This window comes from Phacochoerus africanus, chromosome 9, assembly GCF_016906955.1.
Source record: "Phacochoerus africanus isolate WHEZ1 chromosome 9, ROS_Pafr_v1, whole genome shotgun sequence".
In the NCBI taxonomy this organism is placed as follows: Eukaryota; Metazoa; Chordata; class Mammalia; order Artiodactyla; family Suidae; genus Phacochoerus; species Phacochoerus africanus.
The window spans coordinates 11,709,555-11,731,710 of NC_062552.1; the positions used below are offsets into that span (position 1 = coordinate 11,709,555).

At 41.4% G+C, this 22,156-nt stretch overlaps 1 protein-coding gene across 1 annotated transcript in view; it reads right to left on the minus strand.

Moving 5' to 3' along the window:
* DTNBP1 (dystrobrevin binding protein 1) overlaps window positions 1-22,156 on the minus strand; it is a 118,467-nt gene extending 96,311 nt beyond the window's left edge. Inside the window, exons 1-3 of the mRNA XM_047796205.1 lie at window positions 21,962-22,156; window positions 11,910-11,963; window positions 10,607-10,657 (exon numbers count right to left, since the gene is read on the minus strand). Of these exons, the coding sequence (XP_047652161.1) occupies window positions 10,607-10,657; window positions 11,910-11,963; window positions 21,962-22,017 (161 nt within the window). The 5' untranslated portion in view covers window positions 22,018-22,156. The remainder of the gene's footprint in view (window positions 1-10,606; window positions 10,658-11,909; window positions 11,964-21,961) is intronic.

Here is a 22,156-nt window from a genome sequence, read left to right on the forward strand (position 1 = left end):
GTTAAGGATCTGGCTTGCTGTGAGCTGTGGTGTAGGTCACAGATGTGGCTTGGATCCCACGTTGCTGTGGCTGTGGTGTAGGCGGGCAGCTATAGCTCTGAATGGACCCCTAGCCTGGGAACTTCCATATGCCACAGATGTGGCCTTAAAAAGCCAAAAAGAAAAAAGAAAAAAAGGAAAAAGAAGTTCCTTTGAATTAGTGTCAATGACAGTGGTGCTCATTTTATAATACACAGAAAAACCGAATAACTATGTTGTGCACCAGGAACTAACATCGTATTTAGGTCAACTATACTTCAAAAACAAACAAGAAAACAAACAGAAAAAGAGGTCAGATTTGTGGTTACCAGAGGCAGGAAGCAGAGGGAGGGGAACTGGATGAAGGCCATGAAAAACTACATACTTCCAATTTGTAAGAGAGCTAAGTACACAACCAGGGATGTCATGTGTAGCATGATTAATATAAATAACACTTCTGTACATTACACATGAAGTTGTGAGAGTCAATTCTTAGAGTTCTCATCTGTTTTTTTTTTTCTGTTTTATTTTGTATCTAGAGGAGGTAACAGATACTCACTAAACTTACTGTGGCAATATCACGAGATATCTAAGTCACATCATTATGCTGTTAACACCTTAACCTTATACGGCAGTGTAGGCCAACTCAGTCAATTCAACTCAATCAATAAAACTGGAAACATCAATTCAATTCAATCAGTAAAACTGGAAAAATCAATTCAACTTACTCAAAACTGGGAGAAATTCTGACATACGCTACATGAATGAAACTATATTTACTGTGCCAGTACCATACGGTTTTGATGACTCTGGCTTTGTAGTATAAAGTCAGGGAGCCTGATTCCTCCAGCTCCATTTTTCTTTTTCAGGATGTCTTTGGCTATTTTGGGTCTTTTGTGCTTCCAAACAAACTTGAAAATATTTTGTTCGAGTTCTGTGAAAAATGTCCTTGGTAATTGGATAAGGATTGTACTGAATCTGCAGAGTACCTTGGGTAGTATAGTCATTTTGATACTATTGACTCTTTCAATCCAAGAGCATGGTATATCTTTCCATCTATTTGTGTCATCTTTGATTTCTTTCATCAGTGTTTTATAGTTTTCAGAGTACAAGTCTTTTGTCTCTTTAGGTTGGTTTACTACTAGGTATTTTATTCTTTTTGATGTTATGGTAAAAGGGATTGCTTCCCTAATTTCTCTTTCTACACATTTTTAATTAAAATAATTTTATGATTTAAATATCTGCCATTTAAAATGGTCTTTCAAATCAAGAAAACAAAGAGCTGGTTCGTTGAAAAGGTAAAGAAAATTGAAAAACCTCTGGCCAGACTCACCAAGAAAAGGAGAGAAAAAACCCAAATAAACAAAGTAAGAAATGAAAAAGGAGAAATCACAACAGATACTGGAGAAATATAAAAAAACATAAGAGAATACTATGAACAATTGTACGCCAACAAATTTGACAACCTAGAAGAAATGGACAGCTTTCTAGAGACTTACAGCCTGCCAAAACAGAATCAAGAAGAAACAGATCAAGTGAACAGACCAATTGCTGGAAATGACATTGAATATGTCATAAAAACACTCCCTGCAAATAAAAGTCCAGGACCAGATGTCTTCCAAGTGAATTCTACCAAACATACAAAAAGGAACTTATACCCATCCTCCTTAAACTTTTTCAAAAGCCTGAGGAAGAAGAAACACTCCCAAAGACATTCTGTGAAGCCACCATCACCCTAATACCAAAACCAGACAAAGATGCCACCAAAAAAGAAAACCATAGGCCAATCTCTCTGATGAATATAGATGAAAAATTCTCAACAAAATTTTAACCAACCAAATCCAACAACATATAAAAATATCATACACCACAACCATGTGGGATTCATCCCAGGTTCATAAGGATGGTTCAGCATAAGCAAATAAATCAACATCATACACCACATTAACAAAAGAAAAGTCAAAAACTACATGATCATCTGAATAGATGCAGAAAAAGCATGTGACAAAGTCCAACATCCATTCATGATAAAAACTCTTACCAAAGTGAGTATAGAGGGAACATACCTTAACATAATAAAAGCCATTTATGACAAACCCACAGAAAATATAATACTCAATGGAGAAAAGCTGAAAGCCTTCCCACTACAATCTGGAACAAGACAAGGATGCCCTCTTCCACCACTTTTATTCAGCATAGTATTGGAAGTCCTAGCCACAGCAACAAGACAAGCAAAAGAAATAAAAGGTATCCAAATGGGAAGAGAAGAGGTAAAATTGTCACTCTATGCAGATGACATGATACTGTATTTAGAAAACCTTAAGGACTCCACACAAAAACTACTTGAACTGACCAACAAATTCAGCAAAGTAGCAGGACATAAGATTAACACTCAGAAATCAGTCGCATTTCTGTATATAACGATGAAATATTAGAAAAGAAATACAAAAATACAATACCCTTTAAAATTGCACCCCAAAAAATCAAATACCTGGGTATACACCTGACCAAGGAGGTGAAAGACTTTTATACTGAGAACTATAAAACATTAAGCAAGGAAATTAAAGAGGATGCAAAGAAATGGAATAATATCCCATGCTCTTGGGCTGGAAAAATTAATATTGTAGAAATGGCCATACTACCCAAAGCAACCTACAGATTCAATGCAATCCCTATCAAATTACCCATGACATTTTTCACAGAACTAGCACAAACAATCCAAAAATTTATATGGAACCACAAAAGACCCAGAATTGCCAAAGCAATTCTGAGGAACAAAAACCAAGTAGGAGGCATAACACTCCCAGACTTCAGGCAATATTACAAAGCCTCAGTAATCAAGACAGTGTGGTGCTGGTACCAAAACAGACATACAGACCAATGGAACAGAATAGAGAACCCAGAAATAAAGCCATGCATGTATGGTCAATTAATCTTTGACAAAGGAGGCAAGAATATTAAATGGGAAAAAGACAGTCTTTCCAGCATGTGTTGCTGGGAAAACTGGACAGCTACATGTAAATCAATGAAACTAGAACACATTCTCACACCATACACCAAAATAAACTCAAAATGGCTGAAAGACTTAAATGTAAGACAAGACACCATCAAACTCCTGGAAGAGAACATAGGCAAAACATTCTCTGACATCAACCTTACAAATGTTTTCTCAGGTCAGACTCCCAAAGCAATAGAAATACAAGCAAAAATAAACCAACAGAACCTAAACAAATTTACAAGCTTTTGCACAGCAAAGGAAACCACTAAAAAAAAAAAAAAAGACAACTTACAGAATGGGAGAAAATAGTTTCAAACGATGTAACTGACAAGGGCTTAGTCTCTAAAATAGACAAACAACCTACGCAACTCAACAGCAAAAAAAGCCAACAACCCAATTAAAAAATGGGCAAGAGACCTGAATAGACATTTCTCCAAAGAAGACATACAGAAGGCCAATAAGCACATGAAAAAATGCTCAACATCACTAATTATTAGAGAAATGCAAATCAAAACTACTATAAGGTACCACCTCATACCAGTCAGAATGGCCATCATTAAAAGTCCACAAATAACAAATGCTGGAGAAGATGTGGAGAAAAGGGAACCCTCCTGCACTGCTGGTGGGAATGTAAATTGGTACAACCACTGTGGAGAACAGTATGGAGGTACCTTAGAAAACTCTACATAAAACTACCATATGACCCAGCAACCCCACTCTTGGGCATACATCCAGACAAAACTTTCCTTGAAAAAGACACATGTACCCACATGTTCACTGTAGCTCTGTTCACAATAGCCAAGACATGGAGACAATGTAAATGCCCATTGACAGATGACTGGATTAAGAAGATGTGCTATATATACACAATGGAATACTACTCAGCCATAAAAAGAACAAAATAATGCCATTTGCAGCAACATGGATGGAACTAAAGACTCTCCTACTGAGTGAAGTAAGTCAGAAAGAGAAAGACAAATACCATATGATTTCACTTATATCTGGAATCTAATATATGGCACAAATGAACCTTTCCACAGAAAAGAAAATCATGGACATGAAGAACAGACTTGTGATTAACAAGAGGGAGGGGGAGGGACTAGGAGTGACTGAGAATTTGGGGTTAATAGATGCAAACTATTGCCTTTGGAACAGATAAGCAATGGGATCCTGCTGTATAGCACTGGGAACATTGTCTGGTCACTTGTGATGGTGTATGATAACGTGAGAAAAAAGAAAGTATACATGTATGTGTGACTGGGTCATCTTGCTGTGCAGTAGAAAACTGACAGAACACTGCTAATCAGAACACTGCCTATAATGCAATAAAAGTCAGTACAAAAAAAATAAACTACAATATAAAATAAAAAATAAAATGGTCTCTCAGTATTAGTTCCAAAGAGAAAATATTGTTTCAGTGCAATGAACAGACACATTACAGACATTCCTATGGTTGTAAAAATTTCAAATTTAGTCACCAAATGTATCCCACCCCTCAAACCTACCACACAGAAGTCTATCCCCTAAAATAAATTTTTCAATGAAGTCATTTCACCTAAATCACTAATTTTGAAAAATAAAGACAACATACAAACTGTACATCATTAATTAATTTTTACTATACCTCCTTTCATGTTCACCTACATTCCTTATTCAACAAAACCAAGCAGGAAAATAACGTCAAATTAAGCACTCAGAAGAAAAAAGTCCCTAGATTTAGCAACCATAAAAAGAAACTAGCGAGTTCCCATTGTGGCTCAGCAGTAATGAACCTGAATAGTATCCATGAGGCTTGATCCCTGGTCTCAAATCAGTGGGTTAAGGATCCAGCGTTGCTGTGAGCTGTGGTGTAGGTTGCAGATGCAGCTCGGATCCTGCGTTGCTGTGGCTTTGGCGTAGGCGGGCAGCTGCAGCCAATTCGATCCCTAGCCTAGGAACTTCCATACGCCTCAGGTGCAGGAAAGGGATGGGACAGAAAGGAAAGAAAAAGCCAGAAAAGAGAAAGCAAAGTGTATGTATAGATGATTGTGTCATAACACACGTAGGTAAGGAGAAGGCAGGTACATTCCCACACACGGCTGCTGCTCACTCATTAGATGCCACACTACTAGGTGCAAAACCACATGTAACAACATACGTAAATCACACACTAATCTTTATATCAGCTTTACTGAGTTTTAACTGACCCACCATAAAATTCATGCTTTGGGGATCTGCCACAAAAGCAAAGGTAATGAGGAGAGAGGATTAAGATGGCAGAATAGAAGGACTGGAGCTCAACTTCTCTTCTAAAAATAACAAAATTCACAACTAAAGGCTGAGCAATCTCCACCCAAATGGACTGGAAACCTTAAAAAAGATACCCTACTCCAGAAGAAAAAGAGGATGCCACATCAAGAGGTAGGAGGGGCGATTTCACAATATAAACAACCCCATACCTCCCGGGTGGGAAGCTCCACAGACTGAAAACTGGTTCACAGAGACTCACCTACAGGAGTGAGAGTTCTGAGCCCCTGGCTCAGAACGTGAGGGGAATCAACACTGGGAGAAAGAGTCCCTGGAACATCTGGCATTGAAGGCCAGTGGGGCTTGTGCACAGGAGCTCCACAGCACTGAGGGAAACGGAGACCCCATTCTTAAAAGGCGCACAGGGACTTTTCACATGCACTGGGTTCCAGGGCAGAGTGAGGTCTCCATAGGAATCTGGGTCAAACCCGACTGCAGTTCTTGGAGGACATCCTTGGAAAACAGGGGTGAATGTGGCTTGTTGTGAGGGACGGACATTGAAAGCAAAGCTCTCGGGAATATGCAGCAGCTTTGTGCCTTTCTCTGGAAGTGGCCGTTTTGGGAAAATCTGGCCCCACCCATCAGTCAGTGCTGAGAAGCCCCAGGGCAAACAACAATCCAGGTGGGATCTCAGTAAACAGGCTGCCTAAGGACCCCTCAGGCACACAGCTGCCTCTAATCCCATCCAGAGACTAAGCCCCACCCACCAGAGGGATAGGAATCAGCTCCACCTACCAGCGGGCAGGCATCAGCCCCTCCCATCAGGAAGCCTACAGCAAGTGCCCATACTGACTTCAGCCACAAGGGGGGCAGATACCAGAAGTAAGAGAGGCTACAACTCTATCATCTGTAAAAAGGTCACCACACCTAAAAACCTATAAAAATGAAAAGACAGAGAACTATAACTCAGATGAGGGAGAAAGCAAAAACCCCAGAAAATCAGCTAAGTGATGAGGAGATTCTCAGCATCCAGGAAAAAGACTTTAGATTGTTGATGCTAAAGATGATGCAAGACATTGGAAATAAACTGGAAGGGAAAGATGGATAACTTACAGCAAACACTGAGCAAAGAGATACAAGACATAAAACTTAAACAAGAAGAGATGCAAAATACAATAACTGAAATAAAAAAATCACTAGAAGCAGCTAACAGCAGAATACAGGAGGCAGAAGAACGAATAAGCAAGGTGGAGGACAGATTGGTGGAAATTATGGATGCGGAACAGAAAAGAGAAAAAAGACTGAAAACAAATGAAGAGAGTCTCAGAGAACTCTGGGACAATGTTAAACGCACCAACATCCATACTATAGGGGTGCCAGAAGGAGAAGAGAGAGAGAGAAGGGGACAGAAAAAATATTCCAAGAGATAATAGCCAAAAACTTCCCTAACATGGGAAAGGAACCACTCAGTCAAATCCAGGAAGCACAACAAGTACCATATAAAATAAACCCAAGGAGGAACACCCCGAGACACACATTAATCAAACTGACCAAAATTAAAGACAAAGAGAAAATCCTGAAAGCAGCTAGGGAAAAGAAAAAAGTAACATATAAGGGAACCCCAATAAGGTTATGGGCCGATTTTTCAGCAAAAATTCTTCAGGCCAGAAGGGAGTGGCATGATATACTTAACGTGATAAAAGGAAAAAAACCTCCAACCAAGATTACTTTACCCAGCAAGGCTCTCATTCAGATTTGAAGGAGAAATCAAAACCTTCACAGATAAGCAAAAGTTGAGAGAATTCAGCAACACTAAACCAGCCTTACAACAAATACTAAAGGAACTTCTCTAGGCAGAAAAGAAAACACAGCAACAGGAAACAAAAATTCCACAAATGACAAGGCTCACCAGCAAAGGTATATATTCAGTAAAGATACAAAATCATCCATGCACAATTATACCACCAAAATCAGAAATCATGAGAAGAGGTGGGTACAAATTCAGGACACTGGAGATGAACTTGCAATTAAGAGAACAACAACTTAAAACAATCTCATATATAGACTCTTATATCAAAACTTCAGAATAACTGCAAACCAAAATCTACAATTGCTACACAAAACAAGGAATCTCTGAAGAAGAAATATATCTCATAGTAAGTAAGTGCATAATCCACCATGAAGAGGGTCAAGGGTCATTCGACATCATTCTTGGAAGGCTGAAGTCTTCTTAGATCTGATTCTGATTTCCTCTCCATCAAAGAATTTATGATAATTATAATTAAATAATGCAACTGTACAATTAAATAATACAGTTCTACAATTGCATTATTAATAACCACTTCTCTCCATGGTAAAATGTAAGGTCTATAATGTCTTGTTTATCACATCACCTAGAATGGTGTAATGCCTATACTGAAGAATCAATAAGATGTAACAAATTGTGAGGATATATTTATATAGTTACACAGTTTTTTAACCAATTTATGCATTTTATATTTTACTTATTTTCAGAGGGTGTATTATTTTTGTTATTCTTACCACTTATTCTTTTTATTATGCTATATAAAATACTTAATGATAAAAAAATACTAAAATTCATGCTTTGAAAGTGCACAATTCACAGTACATCCAAAGAGGTGGGGCAACCATCACCACTGTCTGAGTCCAAAACATTTTCATCACCCTGTAAAGAAACCCCTACCCATTAGCAGTCATTACTCACTCTCTCCTCCAAACCTTGGCAAACATTATCTTTCTGTCTGTAGGGACTCCCCTATTCTAGCATCGCATATAAATAGCATCATACAATATGTGCCTTTTTTGTTAATCCCTTTCACTTAGCACCATGTTTTTAAGTTTTATCCATGGTAGCAGGTGTCAGGCATTCCTTTTGGTGGCCGAACAATATTCTGCTGTATGGAGGTACCAAATTTTGTTATGCATTCATGAGCTGAGGAATATCTGTGCTGTTTCTGCTTTTTGGCTATTATGAATATTACTTTATAAATGGTATTGCTATGCACATTTGTGTGTAATTTTTTATGTGGGCATGGAGTTTTTAATTCCCTTGGTGTGAAACTGCTGTGTCACGTGGCGAGTGTACATTTAACTTTTTGAGAAATTACCAAACTGTTTTCCACAGCAGCTGTGCCATTTTATATTCCTACCAATGAAGCATGAGGGTTCTAATTTCTCCACATCCCTGCCAGCACTTGCTCTTGTTTGTCTTTTTGATTACAGCCATGCTAGTGGGGATGAAGCGGTATCTCATTACGGCCCTGATTTGTATTTTCCCAATGTTGAGCATCTTTTCATGTGCTTATTGGCCATTTGTCTAAATTTTTTATGGAAATGTCTATTTGAATCCTTTGCCTAATTTAAAAAAAAATTTATTACAGCTGATTTACAATGTTCTGTCAAAATCTGCTATACAGCCAAGTGATCCAGTCACACATGAATATACATTCTTCTTCTCACATTATCCTCCATCATGGTCCATCACAAGTGACTATACAGCACGATCTCATTGCTGATCCATTCCAAATGCCTTTGCCTAGTTTTTCAATGGATTATTTGTATTTTTACTATTGAGTTATAAAAGTTCTTTATATATTCTACATACAAGTCTTTCATTGGATGTATAATTTGAAAATATTTTCTCCCATTTTGTGGATTGTTTTACTTTCATTTTATTTATTTATTTTTGGTTTCTAGGGCTGCATCTGAGGCAGATGGAGGTTCCCAGGCTAGAGATCTTAATTGGAGTTGTAGCCACTGGCTGCCACAGCCATAGCAACTCGGGATCCAAGCCATGTCTGTGACCTACATCACAGCTCACGGCAACACCAGATCCTTAACCCACTGAGTGAGGCTGGGGATCAAACCTGCAACCTCATGGTTCCTAGTCGGGTTCAGTTCCACCACACCACAGTGGGAATTCGGGTTTCACTTTCTTGATGGTGTTCTTTGAAGCGCAAAAGTTTTTAATTTTGATAAAGTCCATTTTTTGTTGTTGTCTTCTCAGGGCCATGTTCGTGGCATATGGAATTTTCCAGGCTAGGGGTCAAATCAGAGCTGTAGCTGCTAGCCTGTACCACAGCTCACGGCAACACTGGATCCTTAACCCACTGAGTGAGGCCAGGATCGAACCCGTGTCCTCATGAACACCAGCTGAGTTCATTACCGCTGAGCCATGATGGCAACTCCGATAAAGTCCAATTTATCTTTCCCTTTGTTACTTATGTTTTTCATGTCATGTCTAAGAACATCATGTAAAATACTATTGACATGCATATTAAAATAATATTAATCTGCTTGTCAATAGAAAAGAATTAGAGGAGTTCCTGTTGTGGCTCAGTGGAAATAAATCTGACTACCATCCATGAGGTCACAGGTTCGATACCTGGCCTTGCACAGTGGGTTAAGGATCTGGCACTGCAGTGAGCTGTGGTGTAGGTCGTAGATTTGGTTCGGATCCTGTGGCTGCGCTGTAGACCGGCAGCTACAGCTCCAATTCTACCTCTAGCCTGGGAGCTTTCATACATTGTGGGTGCAGCCCTAAAAAAAAAAAAAAAAAAAGGAAGAAGAAGAAAAGAATTGGAGAAGAAATGGTTTAAAATTAAGAATCAAAGTCATAAAATTATTGAGGACTCAAATTCAGGATCAATTTCCTTGCAACCAAGAAACCATAAACATATGCACATGATAAAGTACAGATTAGTAAACACAAAAGTGATCAATGCGCTCAGAGTCTGAATGGGCTTTGCATTAATCAAATGTAAAAGCCCCTCAGGTAAACAAATAAGTAATTTCCTATTTCCACGTTAAAATAAAATTTAGTTGTTTTAAGGTTTCTACGTATAAAATTATAAAATACGGAGTTCCCATCGTGGCGCAGTGGTTAACGAATCCGACTAGGAACCATGAGGTTGCGGGTTCGGTCCCTGCCCTTGCTCAGTGGGTTAACGATCCGGCGTTGCCGTGAGCTGTGGTGTAGGTTGCAGACGCAGCTCGGATCCCGCGTTGCTGTGGCTCTGGCGTAGGCCGGTGGCTACAGCTCCAATTCGACCCCTAGCCTGGGAACCTCCATATGCCGCGGGAGCGGCCCAAGAAATAGCAACAACAACAACAACAAAAGACAAAAAAAAATTATAAAATATTTTTAGATAATAAAATAGAAGCATGGGCACACAATGCAGAAAGACAAACTTTGGATGACAATAACAGCATAAAGTAGGGGGCCGGAGATAAATAGCAATGCTTTTATATACTACTGAATATAAATTGTTATTAATTTGCAAAAAAAAAAAATCCAAAAAACAGTCAGAAGCAAAAGTCTTTTATTTAAATGGAAACACTTACCTGCTAAGTAATTCTAGTCCAGCAGAGTACTTTGGCAAATATGGAACAGTTCTGCAAAAGAAACATTATTAAAACTGTTGCTGATTTGGGCCAACTTAAGGTTATATGCAGTAATTTTGATGCTATCAATCATACGTGAAATATTTAAAAATCATTAATGATAATTTACCTAAACTTTTAGAAAAATGTATTATTTCAAAGTTAATATAGCAATACACTATCAATCATCACTTTACCCTACAGATTTTTAGCACACAATAAAAACTTTAATATAATGCTAGATAACAAGAAATTTTTACAAAGCCCCCATCTCTAGGTTTAACATGAAATTTGGTGTATGCTTTACTTTATTAAAAAATTACACAAATAATACCAGTTTTTTCTTTTGTTTGTTTTGTTTTTGTCTTTTCTAGGGCTGCCCCCACAGCACATGGAGGTTCCCAGGCTAGGGGTCTAATCAGAGCTGTAGCTGCCAAGCCTATGCCACAGCCACAGCCACAGCCACGGGAGATCCGAGCCACGTCTGCAAACCACACCACAGCTCACGGCAACACCAGATCCTTAACCCACTGAGCGAGGTGAGGGATCGAACCCGCAACCTCATGGTTCTTAGTCAGATTCATTAACCACTGAGCCACAATGGGAACTCCAATACCAGTGTTTTTATATAAAACAGTTAACACAGCTAAAGAGGCTCAACTTGCCAAGTACTATTATTAACTTGCTTCTCAATAACGGAGAACTTTTACTTTGGTCTTAATGTACAAATAAAAATGATTCATTGTGATCAAATAACCATTGACTGTCACAGAATAAAACAATTACATGTCAGGGTATTCCCGCTGTGGCTCAGCAGTAACAAACCTGAGTAGTATCCAAGAGGAGGCAGGTTCAGTCCCTGGCCCTGCTCAGTGGGTCAAGGATCTGGCATTGCCAATGAGCTGTGGTGTAGGTTGCAGACACGGCTCGGATCTGGTGTGGCTGTGGGTGTGGTCGGCAGCTACAGCTCCCATTGGACCCCTAGCCTGGGAATTTCCATATGCCCCAGATGTGGCTCTAAAAAGCCAAAAAAAAAAGGAAAAAAAAAAGAGAGAGAGAGAAACAAAATTTCACCAATTTTTCAAACATTTAACAATTTTATCAGAAAAATTTTCAGTGTTAACAAAATTTAGAAAGAATCACTAAATTGTTTAGTCAGAGGCATTCAGCAGAAGTAAAACCCATTAAAGTAATTATTCTATTATGATTACAACCAAAAGTTGTATGAAATTTAAGTCAATAATTAAAATCAGTACAAGCTTACCTTGGTTTGTTTTTCACTTTAACTTCTCTTGACTTGTCACTTAAAGTCTTCAGCCTGTAATTCAACAAGTATAAAACATCACATTTCTACAGCTTGAGAGATTGTTTTTCAACTGAAAATTTCACAGCTGTTAAAATGTGTGGTTGGAAAAGCTATTTTTTTTTTTTTTAGCAAGAATTAGCACCTCTACAAACAACAGATATTTGTTCACTGTACATCAGACACCACAAATGGAAAGTTTGTAACAAATGTGTTCATATTTTTCCTTCCTCAAACCCCTTTTCTAGAAACATTTCCTAAGTATGACTGGACTAGAGAAACCTCATTATTCTGGCATCATCAGAAAAAAAAGTGGTCCCCATAAGTGAACTTGATCAGTAGCAAAGCTACCCAAGCAGGACATTTTCCAGTAGAGCCAATGCCAGGCACTAGCTCTTAGGTACCAACATGTTGAAGAATTTCAGCTGTTGATAAAAGACTTTCCAAAACACATTACAAGCCACTTGCATTAAAGAGAACTTGCTATGTTCTATTGCACACTTTCTGATAACTTGGGGTAATTATTTGAATACTGATAGCATTTCATGGCAAAACTGAACTCTCCTTAGATATTTCTGAGCTAGAAACACCTTCTCACTTACTGACTTGAAACCAATCTAAAGTGGTTTTTTGGGTGTGTTTGGAATCTGGTGTCTATTTTTTTCAAAATTTAAATCTCCCATCTGCACTGTTGGTCATCTGGTATCAGGTACTACTTACTGCTTCTACTACTTAAACGTAACATCCTACTCCCTTCTATTTTCTTTTTTTTAATTGTTGGGCTGGAAAACAGATAAATGAACTAAAAAAGCATATATAAAATCAAATAGGCTCTTCTCTATATAAAATAGGAAGTTCATCAACTTCGGACAATGTTTTTGTTACTTCACCAGCACATTTTTATCTTTTTCCTGTGGACTCCTATACTCTGCCAAAGAATGAGTGCTAAATTACGAGGTAATTTCATATAAAATGAGAACTCTGGACATAGCCTTAATTTGATTACTTCCACAAATATTCATTTCTTTTTTTGTTTGTTTGCTTTGTTTTTTTTGTCTTTTTGCCTTTTCTAGGGCCGTACCCTCGGCACATGGAGGTTCCTAGGCTAGGGGTCCAATCGGAGCTGCAGCTGCTGGCCTACGCCAGAGCCACAGCAACTCGAGATCTGAGCCGCGTCTGCAACCTACACCACAGCTCACGGCAACACCGGATCCTTAACCCACTGAGCAAGGCCAGGGATCCAACCCACAACCTCATGGTTCCTAGTCGGATTCGTTAACCACTGCGCCACAACGGGAACTCCAACACAAATACTCATTTCTAAGTGGAGTCTGAAGCACAGCACCACAGCTAGCTCTACAAAGCTTGTAAAACTAGACACAGGTGCTTCTCCCTCAAGACACTTTACTGCCATCAGCCAGAAACCATCCCAGCACACAGGCTGACTCCTGTTTGTCAAGGCTCTGCAAGCTGTGACATGATTTCAATGTTTTTAAACGTCAATAATGCCTGGCTCAAATAATGCCTGGACTTCTACTATCAAATGTCATTTAAAAAAACAAAAAAAAACAAGCTGTAATGTCAATTACTCCAAGATTTTTGATATTACTCTGTGTTCTTTTTCAAAAACTAAAACACTGAGATCAATTTTTCCACAATGTTGAAAAGATGTAGCCTATCTCTTTAATGCAGAACTCATGTGTGTATAGCTCTCCAGATGAGTTGAAGTTTGGAAGTCTAACCTGTCCTGTCCCAGAAAAACAGTAATAAATTTTCAAGCTTAGCTTGGAAACTAGTAAATCTGGCTTAAACTAAGATTAACCAACAGCCAGGGAAAGATCTTTTGACAGCTATTCAACCATTTCCATTCCAAAACCTGAGAAAGGCAAGAAGCTGTGACATCCAGGTAGAATTATGCTAGGAGAGTCACACATAGCAATGCATTATACTCAAAATGATTCTAGTATTATTTTTAGTGAGTTGGGACAATTTTTCGTGACTTTGGGTGGGTGTTACAAGGACACTGAAAAGGAACTACTAAGGTCCCCTTTGAACCATTCATCAGATGATCTAGCAAATTTATTTCAAATATTTCTGAAATAAATGCTTAACTTCTCAATTCTAATACATAAAATATGGGGTTTTCCTCCACGCTTCCCAAAAAGAAAGAAAAAAAAATATTTTTGAATAAAGGAGAAAGAAGGAAGGTTAAAAGGAGCTGAAAATAAAACTGCTGGAAGGGCAGCAAGAGTTTCCCCAAGTGGCTGCTTCACAACCATCTGCTCTACAAATCAGTCTTTAACCAAATGTAATGCGTGGAACTTATTTGATCTGGATCTGAATAAATCAACTGTCAAAAGACATTTCTAAGAACCAGGAAATTTGATTATGGACTGGATAATTGATAATATCAAAGAATTAGTGTTAATTTTGCTAGGTATGAGTTTGGCATTGCATTTATGCAATGGTTTTTTTTTTTTTTTTGAGACAAAAACTGGCATATGAGAGAGATAATAGATAAGTCCGAGATTACTTTAAAATAAGGGAGAGACAAAGCAAAAGGTAGCAATAGTTGACAAGTGTTTAATCTGAATAGTGGATATATGGAGTTCACTGTGTTATTCTATTTTTTAATATGTTTAAATCTTTGTAAAAATTTTAATTAAAAAGATCTTTTAGATATTCATCTTTTCTTTTCACACTTTCTCCATAGAAATCACCAATATGCCAAAATTCAGAATAGAAACTGCTGGAGAGGTGTCCCCATTGTGGTTCAGTGAGTCAAGGACCTGACAGTCTCTGTGAGGATGAGGGTTAGATCCCTGGCCTCCCTCAGTGAGCTAAAGATCCGGCATTGCCACCAGCTGCAGCGTAGGTTGCAGATGGGATCAGATCTGGAATTGCTTTGGCTGTGGCACAGGCCAGCAGCTGCAGCTCCAGTTCAACCCCTAGCCTGGGAACTTCCATGTGCCCCAGGTGCAATGGTAAAAAGAAAAAGAAAGAAAACTGTTAGGTGAAACAAAGTAGCTAGAAGGAAGTTGGAAACAGCGAAGAACCTTCAGAAGAGAAAAGGATAAAATAATAGTCACTGTTACCCTTTCAGTTAAAAAAATTACATAAGGTCAGATATATTTAACAAGTAACACAAGAAAGCAAAAAAGTCCTTTCTGAAATACATCCTCAAAACCCAGAATTCAACTGAAAGTAGCTTACCACTTTTATTTCGGGATAACTAAATTTTTCACAGTGATTCTGTGCTGTAAACAAGCCACCAAGGAAGTCTATTTAATGTCCCACAATGTCACAATAGGGTGAGAAGGACATACGGATCCGAGTGTAATACTCCAGCTTCCTAAACCATATAGTATTATACTGACCATAATGATATGCCACAAGAATTAAATTCCACGTATGACTTTGGCAGCATTCTGTAAACTATAGAGCTAATTCAAATGAAAATTATAATAATTATCATCATAAAGGAAGGAAAGAAGTGGAGTTCCCATTGTGTTGCAGCAGAAACAAACCTAACTGGTAACCATGAGGACGCAGGTTCAATCCTTGGCCTTGTTCAGTGGGTTCAAGTATCTGGCACTGCCGTGAGCTGTGCTATAGGTCGCAGTGCAGCTTGGATCCCGAGTTGCTGTGGCTGTGGTGTAGAATGGCAGCTGTAGCTCTGACTCAATCCCTAGCCTGGGAATTTCCATATGCCGCAAGTGTGGCCCTAAAAAGAAAAAAAGAAAATTAAGAGGCTATGAAGATTACAGAACCAAGGTAAAATAGAGGTTCCCCAATGCGCCAGTTCCCAGAAAACTTTCCTAATCTTCCTAACACTGTACAGCCACAGGGACACAAGTGCTGTGGTGTGAGTACACTGACATACAGACTTCTAAGTGAGCCACCTGACAACTACTTTCTGCTTAACGTAACTGAAGCACACTTCTGAGTTCAAGCACTTGCCTTCAAACTCGTAACACTACAATATTTTTAGATGGTTCCAACACTTAATTTGACTCCAGTAATTAATTTTTTCAGCCTTTGTAGAAAATACAAAGATGGAGGCATCTTGCTAAGACACAGCGATAACTAGCAAAACTGCTTAGACAAAAAGTTTAAAAAGCAGAGACCCAGGATGAGAGGTGGAGCACTGCGGTGACTGGTGAGCAGGAAATCTGCTTTCTCTGCCGGACGCTGGGCACGGCTGACCCTTGATGGTTCCATTCAACTGCACTTCAATTTCCTACTCATCTAACCCCACCAGCTATTAGGAAAGGGGAGGGTGCCGGCTCTAATACACCACAAAATGTATGAATTAGCATATTTTATCCTTTAAGGTTCCGTTCCTCTAACCATTTTCATTATGCTGACTTTAAATTGTTTATGAAAACAGATCCAATTATACCTTCTCACTAATGTTTATCATTTTTTCTCTTTCTCAAAGCCAAGATCAGGAAACACGCAATTATTAACGACACCTAAAAATGCACCTGACTCCTAAGCTCTGAAGGCTTTTACATAAAAGCCGCAGACTCAGCAACGGGAGAGGAATGCGCACCTTCTCTAACCTAACTGCCCCCAAATACACAGCTTCCGTCCCCACCTCTCTCCTGAGTGTTTCGTAAATTTCCAAGGACTTCTTGGACCTCATAACACATCTACAGTCAACTGTTCCTTCTCTCTCAAACCTACTCTTAACTTTCTTCTGTTGGTAAATGGCATCATCTAAGGTACTCCAAAATTGGCCATGTGCAACTAACTCCACTTGGACCAGCTTAAGATGCTGACAAAATGCAGGCCTGGTGCTTGAAAGCAGCTTTTCAAGAAGATAACAGTGTATCTGAACATGTGGAATACACACAACAGAGATTTTTGCTTTCTTTATGCCTTTCATGGTGGGAGTGATTAACTTTGACCTCTTTGACAGAAAACTGATCAGCAGATTCCTAAGGATTAGGGAGGAGTCGGTGGCATAAATTTGGAGGGGCGTGTGCATGGAGAACTGTTCTACATTTTGATTAAAGTTGGTTACCGCATGTCAAATTTCAGAGTGAGTTTTACTGAATGTAAATTCTGCTTCAATAAACATGACTTTTAAAACTTACCAAAAAAAAGATACTCTAAAATTAACACTCAATGACTCCACCTTTGTCACTTCCTACATCTCACTTTTCATAAAACTGACCAGTGCTGTCACAACTATTCCCTCCTCCAAATTTCCATCAGCCCCACCCTGTCATCATCTCTCACCTTGGCCCCTAATCACAGCCTCCTAAATAGTCTCCCGGACCCCGTCTCTAGTCTTCCCATCACAGTGCCTGCAAATTATTCTTCCAGAAATAAAGGGAGGCTCATGCTGCTCCCCTCCACAAAACCCTCCAGAAGATTCAGTCTACCTAAAAATCAGCCAGGACCACCCCCTATAAGACAGCCATTCCCCCCACCCCGAACCCCTTAGCCTGAGAGTGCTATGATCATCTAGATATTCTGCCTCCTGACAGTAGAATGAGCAGAAGGACACTATTCCCCCTGCCTGAGGAGTATGCTCTCTGCCATGACCCTTGCTCCTAGGATAATGTCTGTCAACAAAAGCTCAATAAAGATTTTTTATGAGAGTTCCTGTCGTGGCTCAATGGTTAACGACTCCGACTAGGAACCATGAGGTTGCGGGTTCCATCCCTGGCCTTGCTCAGTGGGTTAAGGATCTTGCGTTGCAGACGAGGCTCGGATCCTGTGTTGCTGTGGCTGTGGTGCAGGCCGGCAGCAACAGCTCTGATTCAACCCCTGGCCCAGAACTTCCATATGCCACAGGTACCGCCCTAAAAAGACAAAAAACAAACACACCTGAGTATTTGGCCTCCTAAATCTTTTCTTTCTAAATAAAATGAGAAAAGCATCTATGAAAACAAATACTTTTTGCGTGACTAGCCAGTGTCTGACATTTGGTAGGAACTCCGTAAATGCTGATGTTGCATATTGAGATTTTTTTCCCTTGCTTAATAAAATGTAAGTAATCACTGGAGCCTCGACATTTTAAACAGAACTTCATCATTTTACCACACTGTGAATTAGACTGTTAGATCTTCTCCTTTGAGCAGGTTTTGATAATGGATAGAGAAAATAGGCATAGCAGGCAGGGCTGGAGGTCAGGGCAGAGGTGGCTCTGAGGAGGAAACACCCACTGTCTAGTGGCAACAAGTAATAACTACCAACTTTTATCCAAATCCACAAGCACCCAGGGCACTACAAACAGGAAATGCCAGCCAGTGACTGGGAGCTGTAAAGCCCTGGTAAATCCGATCTGTACTTTCCTGAAGGCTTTTGCATGCCTGGATACTTCAATCCCAAGGCTGTGGGTCCTAACTCTTCCAAAGGTTAAAAAAAAAAATCAAAGACCAGGGTGGATCTGAAGTACGCGCGCTTCAGGACATTCAAAACTTCCCTCAGAGCCTAAGCCAATCCCGAAAAAGTGGCTGTTCTCTGCGAACGCTCTAGAAGCTTCAGGAATGCTTGGGGAGTTGAATCCAATGAGGACTCATGTGCATGAGGGGAGAAGATTAAAGCCGGGCACCAGCCCCCTTAGGTAGAATGACAGCAACAGAGTGTCTAGGTTTGTCTCAATTTTGACCTAATGGTTATCATGAATAAAAACTTACCAAAAAAAGATCACGAGTGCATGGTCAACCCAGAGTCCCCTGAGGGCCATCAGCAATCTCAACATGGCCCTTGACTGATCTCAAGTTGCATTTTTCCTAAGTTTGAATGGAAGGTTGAAATTCGTTGTGTTCATCAAACATGCTTTAAGCTTGTGAGTTTCATCAAGAATAATCCAATTTTTCTTTTAAAAAAGGTAAAATGCTGACATTGCAGCTCCAGTTACATGAATTTTCAGAAACTGAAAATGGACAGAAACGCCCTGAGGGGAGGCGGCTGCTCTGGTGGGCGTGAAGATCCACTGGGAAGGAGCTTAGGGAGGGAGACCCTGGAGCCACCCATATGGCTGATGTTTCCAATTATCTTACAGGCCAGCTACTCTAGCTTCTATGGACACTAACAACAAGCGTTTGGGTAGGTTCTTTTTTAGGGCCACATCCACGGCATATGGAGGTTCCCAGGTTAGGGGTCGAATCGGAGCTGTAGCTGCCTACCTACACCCCAGCCACAGCCACGCCAGATCTGAGCCACATCTGCAACCTACACCACAGCTCACGAAAATGCCAGATCCTTAACCCACTGAGCGAGGCCAAGGATCAAACCTGTGTCCCCATGGATGCCAGTCGTCTTTGTTTCCACTGAGCCATGAAGGCAACTCCCAATCTGGGTGGTTTTGTGATGTAAGGGTCATGATGCTTTCGCCTCTGAATCCCTCCGAGCCTTCATGCTGTATACATGTGAAGCTGTGTCTAATTTCACTTTTTTCAACCTGGCACAATATTCAAAAGTAGGTTGTTCTCAGGCTATGGAAGCATTTACTAAAAGGAATCATGTGGCTTTTTTCTTGTTTTTCTTGTTCCACTCTTGTTAAAAGTCACATAGGAATTTGTGGATCTGATGAAAGTGAGCATCAGAGTTTAGAAGGGCCGTCAATGGGAATTAGATGTCATGTCAAGATGTCTTATTTCCTGCCAGGTGACAGGCGAATGGCACACGGGCAGTCCGTGGTGTGCCGACTGAAAGTGACCTGTACAAGGAAGCCAACCAAGGGTAAAATGCAATGAAAACCCTCTCAGGATGTCGAATCCCAAACCGGCCCACTTTTGGCATCTTCAAAAGCAAAAGTCAGTTTCCAAGGCGTTCTAACCGGATCCCCTCAACCCTCTCCCTAACTAAACCCTCCACTCAGCTTTTCCAAATCTCCCAGGATGGTTTGGGTCCAGAATCCATATACCCAGATACACTGACCCTTCTTAAGCAAAGGTCAAGAGAATGAATGGATTCAAAAGCAACCACATGGCAGCTGTAACTACCAGAAGATAGACTGTTAGGCCATCAAAGAATTTCTTGAAGTACCTTGAAGTAATGACCACAGGGCTGTACCAGATGGAGTTATCTATGATATTCTCTTGCTATCATTCCAGTATCATACCCCAACTTTTCAATACAATAATTGACATCCTGAAAATTACCTTTTAAAGAGGTAAAAAATGGGAGTTCCCGTCGTGGCGCAGTGGTTAATGAATCCGACTAGGAACCATGAGGTTGCGGTTCGATCCCTGGCCTTGCTCAGTGGGTTAAGGATCCAGCGTTACTATGAGCTGTGGTGTAGGTTGCAGACGTGGCTCGGATCCCGCGTTGCTGTGGCTCTGGTGTAGACCAGCGGCTACAGCTCCGATTCAACCCCTAGCCTGGGAACCTCCATATGCCGAGGGAGCGGCCCTAGAAAAGGTAAAAAGGGAGTTCCCGTCGTGGCTCAGTGGTTAACTAATCCGACTAGGAACCCTGAGGTTGTGGGTTCAATCCCTGGTCTCGCTCAGAGGGTTAAGGATCTGGCGTTGCTGTGAGCTGTGGTATAGGTCACAGACGTGGCTTGGATCTGGAGTTGCTGTGGTTCTGGTGTAGGCCAGCGGCTACAGCTCTGATTAGACCCCTAGCCTGGGAACCTCCATATACCACAGGAGCGTCCCTAGAAAAGACAAAAAAAAAAGGAAAAAAGAAAAAGAAAGGAGAAAAGGTAAAAAGACAAAAAGGGGGGGGGTAAAAAATGAAAGCATGCAAGCACACCATCAATGAATTAATTCCTAAGGACATCAAACCGAGACTACGAAAAATGCTTTACACGTGGTAAGTACTCAAGTACTCACTAGTTCGCTACTACTCAGCCCCCAAGAGGCAAACACTTTTGACCCATAGGATAGAAGGTGAGTAACATCTTACTCATCAGAAATGTAAATAAAACATGATGGAGAGGCCTCTCCACATTCAGAACATTTTCCAAAGGATTCCTGACCTAAAGGTAAAGATCAAGTGACACCCTTTTTAAAGTAATGGAAAAGTTAAAGTGAAATAAGCACTAAATAACAACAATAGTGACAGTGCTTACTGTGTGGTTGGGGATGTTAATCTGTTAATCCTTCACAATAACCCTATGAGATGAGTACCATCTTCAACCTCACTGTGCAGCCGTGGAAACAGGCAGAGTAACCTGCAGAAATAAGTTTGCTTAAGTGGCAGAGATAAGAACCCAGGCAGTCCGGCGTTAAGAGCCTATGCCTGCGGTTCCCTACCTGCCGCACACTGGAATCACCTGCGTGTCTTTAAAATTTCATCCCCAGCCCAATGTAATGGATATGACTGGGGACCTGGGCATGAGGGCGGCTAAAGGTTCCCAGGTGATTCTAAGCAAAGTTCGGGAACCCCTGGTCTTTGTGCGCTGCCCACGATGTGTCTCATTTCACTAGGTAGTCATGGCACTGCTGTAGTTCCGTTTCTAGAGTTTCTTCACCGAAGCATTCAACCCGAGGCAAAAGTCGAGAGAGAAAGGAAAAGGGGAAGAGGCGCCAAGCTTGGCAAGGGTTCGGCGCGAGCGCCAGGGCCGGACAGGACGCGCGGCGGGGCCGGGGCGGGTGAAGGTTGCGGCCCCGGCGACCTCGGCCTGGGGAGGAGGGGCGGCAGAACCCGCGAGGCCCGAGCGGGCAGGGGTCTCGGAGGCGTGGGAGGGGGCCGAGGGGGCGCAGGGCCACTGTCCACGGTGGGGTGGGGGCGGCGCTCTGGCCTCCCACACACCCCCTCAGGCCCGCCCAGCTGCCGGGAGGGGGGCGCACGATCCCCCGCGCGCCGCTGCCTTCCCGACCGGCTCCTGGTCCGAGGGCGCGGGTCAGAGCCTGCCCGGTGAGACCTAAGTTACTTTGGGCGGCCGAACCCACGCCGGAAAGTTCGTTACTTTTCTCCGCGGGGCGGGGATGGGGTGGGACGCGGCTGGACCCGGGAACGCGGAGGGAAGAGCGGAGGCGTCCCGGGCGCCCTTGTCTCCTCGGCGCGGCCCCCCAGGTCCCTTTCCATCCCCACCGTGTACCCACCCGGAGGTGAAATCTTGCTGCACGCTCAGCAGCCGCTCGCGCAGGGTCTCCAGCATCGTCGCTGCTGCTGCCGCCGCCGCCGCCGCCGCGGTCCCGTCTCCCGTCCTCAGGCCGTCACCGCCACCTTCGGCCCCGCGCCGCCCGGGAGCCCCGCACCGGTCACCTCCCACCCCGCACTCTCCCGGCCGGCCTCGC